General features: G+C 50.2%; 1 protein-coding gene across 1 annotated transcript; it reads right to left on the bottom strand.

The window, feature by feature from the left end:
- Positions 1-614: 614 nt before the first annotated feature.
- Positions 615-1,802, bottom strand: LOC118853492 (oxytocin-neurophysin 1-like). The gene is made up of 3 exons (XM_036763605.1): positions 1,644-1,802; positions 922-1,123; positions 615-719 (listed from the first exon to the last, which is right to left on the bottom strand). Exons 1-3 carry the CDS (start codon positions 1,800-1,802, stop codon positions 670-672), a joined length of 411 nt encoding a protein of 136 aa, XP_036619500.1. The 3' UTR covers positions 615-669.
- Between the last annotated feature and the right edge of the window lie 3,126 nt (positions 1,803-4,928).

Raw genomic sequence — 4,928 nt, forward strand, 5'->3', positions numbered from 1 at the left:
TGTCATCGGCTGTTTGGACCAGGGACCAAGAAAGGCGTCCACAAGGGGATGGCAGCTGACCTCGGCCTGGAAGGAGCAGGAGTGGACCGTGCAAGCAGAGACTCACTTGTCCTTCCTCAGCCTCTCTCAGGAAGAGTTGGGATCCCATGATTCTACCAATATCTGCTCATGCCCATAAGCAGTCACTAACATGAACCCACAATAGCCTGGCACTGACAAGGCACCTTTGTGAAATTAGAGCTGGGAAATCCCAACCCAGTGGGCAACCCCTGCTTCCAGTAACTGTGACCCTAGCAACCTTGAGAGTTTGAGCAGGGGGAAGACAGCTTTAGAGCTTCCCCAGCACTGGCTGTGGTCTGTGAGCAGGTAGCCCCTTCCCCCACTTCACTGTGTGGGTAACGCCTTAGGAAAGGGAAGTAATTACTCCACATCTTCCCCCCCCCCATATTAAAAGCAAAGATGGGGTGAGAGCAGAGGTTCTGTGCCTTGGAATTCAAAGCTCTTCCTGATACACAGACTGCAAACTCTGGGGCTCCCTCATCTGACCTTTACCTATAATGCACAAACACCGTAAAAAGTAAATGGACAACTAATGTCGCAGAGATTCAGCTTTATTGAAGGGGAAGGGCTAGGAAATGATCTGCTCCATCTGACTGGATCTGTCCAGGTCTAGGAGAATGTGGTTTCTTGGTCACAGACAGGGTCTAGTCCACAGCCGTCTGCAAGAGAAAGGGAAGGTGTTTGAGTCGAGTGGGAGCAGCCTTGGACTCTGCTTTCTGCTCCTAACGCTGGAGAGAAAGGGGAAGCTGCCAGAGGGTGGGAACGGAGAGGGAAGGCGGCAGGGAAGGAGAGGGACTTTGGGGGAAGGAGCCTGCACTATCTAGCACAGGTGCGGGGGCCCAGGAGTGCCCAGCCTCTCACCGCTGCTGCAGCAGATCCCGCTGGCAGCACAGCGCCCTCCACTCCCGCAGGGTTTCTGGCCAGATTGGCACGGGGAGGGCAGGTAGCTCTCTTCCTGGCACCTCAGGCTCTCGGCGGTGCCCATGTAGCAGCCTAGCTCTTCCCCGCAGCAGATGCTGGGTCCGAAGCAGCGCCCTTTGCTTCCTGGACCGCAGGGCAGGCACTGCAAGGTGGGGAGAATAAGGATGAGCGTCAAGGGTCAGGACTCTGGACCGTGTAGGGTGGTTCTGGGGCCGGACATGCAGAAAGCTTCTCCGAGACCCATCTCCAATCTCTTGGTTTGGAAGCTGGGGAAACTGGCACCCAGAGAGCGGAAGGGATTCATGCAGTTCATGCAGGGAGACCGAGCGCACACAAGAAGCAAGGGCCAAGTCCAGGCCCGGGGCTGTCCCCTGTCCTGCCCTGCCTTACTTTGAGGAGTTGAGCTTGGATAGGGGAACCTGACACCTGTGAAGGAAAGGGAGGCTAGGACAGAACCGGGGATCTCAGAAGCCCAAGGGACAGCACGACAAGGACTCAGGCATCAGGGCATCCGGGGCAGCCTTGGGACCCGCGGGCCCTGGAGATTTGGTTGGAGGTGGCCTTCTTTGGCCATGGTGCTCGATGCCCCAAAGCCGCCCAAGGGGTGCCCCGGGGGCGGGGGAGGGGTCGTCTGTCGGGGTCTCACCCGAGCCGAGTCTCACCTTGCGCACGTCCATGTCTAGCGCCGAGCGCTTCCCGCCGATGGGGCAGTTCTGGATGTAACAGGCAGAGGCCAGAACCAAGAGAGCCAAAAGGCAGCAACAGGTGAGGCCCTGACGGGGCTGAGAGGCAAGGCCAGGTAGGAAGCCAGGGCTGCCCATGGTGAAGCAGACAGGCAGCTGGGCTGGGGTGGACTCAGAGGCTGGACTGGGTAGGCTGAGGGCTGGATCCCAGAGGATGATCTTCCTTCCTGGGGCTCTGAGGTCTGTGCCCTGAGCTGGGCCTATTTATGCCCTGGAGCCAGAGGCCTAAGGAGGCAACTGCTTGGAAGCTCACGCCTGGTCAGCCGGAAGTGAGTGCCACCAGTGCCCCCTCACTTAGCCGGGTCGTACTGGGGCATCGGGTCAGGTTGTCTGGTCAGGGCCGTGCTTGGGGGCAAAACTGGGGCACTGCCCTCATTAAGCTGGGGCTGTCCTTAGTGTCAGAGAACAGCTAGAAATGTTGCCCTAAATGACCTTCCAATTAATTCTTGGATCTAAGCTCAGGGCCTGCAGGCCTGCAGCCCTTCCTCATTTACTCCCCCACCTCCATCCCTCTTCTTCTCTTGGTCTGTTTCCAGATCCAGAGGATCTGGTCCCAGGCAACCTTCTTAGATTAAAGGCCTGCCTCTCTTTCTCAGAGTAAGAGACAACCTGCTCCATCTGCCTCCTCCTGGGAAGGCAGAAACCACGGTCCAGAGAGGGAAGGGGCTCCCACAGAGTGGACTCCAGAGTCCCAGTCCTTAGCTCCTTCCCCTTTATCAAAGGCTGCCTTCCTCAGGAGATGGGGTGCCCAGGGATTGGGAAATCAAAGTGCAGGGGAACTGTGAGCTTGGGCCAGGACACAGAGAAGGGTCTGCCAGGGATCTGAATGCAGTTGGACCTGGGTCACTCCTAGGGAGGGAAGGTGCCACTGTGAGCTCTCTCTGAGCCCAGAGAGAAGAATGGAGGTTAGTGAAGAAGAGAAACTTTGTATCTTCCTCCATGCCTTGGATACAATAGATACTTAAAAGTGGTTGAGTGAATAAATGAATGAACCAGGATGGTGAGAGGACTAGAGAATTCTTGAAGAAACTGGGGTTGTTTAGCTGGAGGAAAGAAAAGAATATGGATAGAGGCATGAAATACAAAAGTAAAGAGGAGGTAGACTGAGGGAACAGGCAGAGGGAGATAAAGACAAAAGAGGAGACAAGAGAATAGATGAACAGAGGGATGAAGGGACCAAGAAGACAAGCAGAAAGACAGAGAAGACATAGGGAGGGAGGAGAGTACAGAAAAGCAAGTGACGGAGGGGATGAAGTCTTGGAGGACAAAAGGGCAAAGGGACAGACTGTAAGGAACAGAATGGAGAGAGGAGGGCAGAGAGGGCAGCAGAACCGAAAGAGATAAATGGGCGAAGGAGGTGGAGAATTGGACAAAGGAGACAGAGTGGATAGAGGGAGGAGAGAGGAGCCAAAGGGGTAGAGGACAGGGGGACAGCAGAAAGGAGAATAGAGGGACAGAGGACAAATCATTCAGAACATGCACATGACATGGTGCCTTCAAAGGCCAATAGGAGCACTTCCAGTTGAGGTCCCTCTCCCATCCTCTGAGACCCCCCAACTCCATCCATTACATTCTCCTCTTGGCCCTCTGGTCCCTACTTCACAATTCCTCTTCATGACTCCAGACTTGGCTAGAGACCTGAAGAAGGTCCCCTAACTCATCCCCTAATCCCCAACCCCTGCTACCTTTCCTCAGGATCCATAATGGTATTGTCTATGCTCCAACCCTCTACCTCCATAAAATAGTGAAAGGAAGTTGGGGTGGGAGGCTAGAAGGGTCAAGGGATAGAGTCACTGGGTAGGATGTAGAGGAGGAGACAAAGGATGACTTTGGGAGCAAGCTCCTACCAGAGGAGATGGGAAGGAATGGGATAATGAAAGAGCTATTCTTAGTGAAGACCATTTGTAACCAGTGAAGGGGCAGAAAGAATGAATGATGATGCTAAGAAATGGAGGAGGAATTTTTTTTAATGGAGAGGAATTGAGAGAGCTTTCAAAGAGTCACAAAATCTCAGGGCTAGCAGGGACCTCCATGCAATCTAGTCCAACCCAGTGCTTTCCTAGCCAATGGCCTAAAAAAATCTGTCTATACCCCTTGCCTCTTTTCCTCTCACCTCACTCCTTTCTCAACCTCTTGTCATCTGGCTTTTGACCTTAGCATTCAATGGAAACTTCTGCTTCCAAAGTTTCCAAAGATCTTTTATCTGCTAAAACAAATAGTCTTTTCTCAGTCCTCATCCATCTCTTCCTCTCTTTCTCAGAGCAAGATGGAGAGGATCATCAACATTATCATTATTATTAAGATCATCAATATATATTATTATCATCATTATTATCATCATCATCATTATCATTCGTATTATCATTATTAATATTATTATTATCATTATTATTATCATCATCCTCCTCATCATTATTATCCTCATCATTATTATCATTATTATTACTATTATTATAATCATTATTATTATCTTCACCATTATTATCATCATCATTATCATTATTATTATTATCATCATTATTATCATCATTATTATCATTAGTATTATCATTATTAATATTATTATTATCATTATTATTATCATCCTCCTCATCATCATTATTATCATTATTATTACTATTATTATAATCATTATTATTATCTTCACCATTATTATTATCATTATTATTAATCTCTGTTTTACCGATGAGGAAACTGAAGCAGCAGAAGTTAAGTGACTTGCTTAGGGTCACACATCTAGTAAGTATCTGAAGTTGGACTTGAACTCAGGGCCAGTTGCTGGAGAGCAGGGATCATTTCTTTTTTGTCTGTATTCCAGTAGCTGACATACAGTGGTCGGAGCACCAAAGTATCACAGATTGGAGCTGGAAAGGACCTCAAAGGCCACCTAGTCCAGCCCCTTCACTCTACGGATGAGAACGAGGCTTGGGGTGCTTAAGGGACTTTTATGTGTTTAGCAGATGCTTGCTAATAGGCTGGTTGAACAGAAATATAGCAGAGATTCTGCCCAAAGACTCACAATGAAGGAAAAGTCTCTGCTTCCAAAGAGCTTCCCTGCCACCTCACCCTGCCGCAACATTGAAAAATGAAGCCAAGAGCCCAGCACAACTGACAACCTTTATTTTCTAAAAACACTGGGTGGGGGGGGGAGGGGGGGCAAGGGTGGCATGCTGGAGAGAGGAGAGCTCCTCCTCAGGGGAATCA

Source organism: Trichosurus vulpecula, chromosome 6 (assembly GCF_011100635.1).
Source record: "Trichosurus vulpecula isolate mTriVul1 chromosome 6, mTriVul1.pri, whole genome shotgun sequence".
In the NCBI taxonomy this organism is placed as follows: Eukaryota; Metazoa; Chordata; class Mammalia; order Diprotodontia; family Phalangeridae; genus Trichosurus; species Trichosurus vulpecula.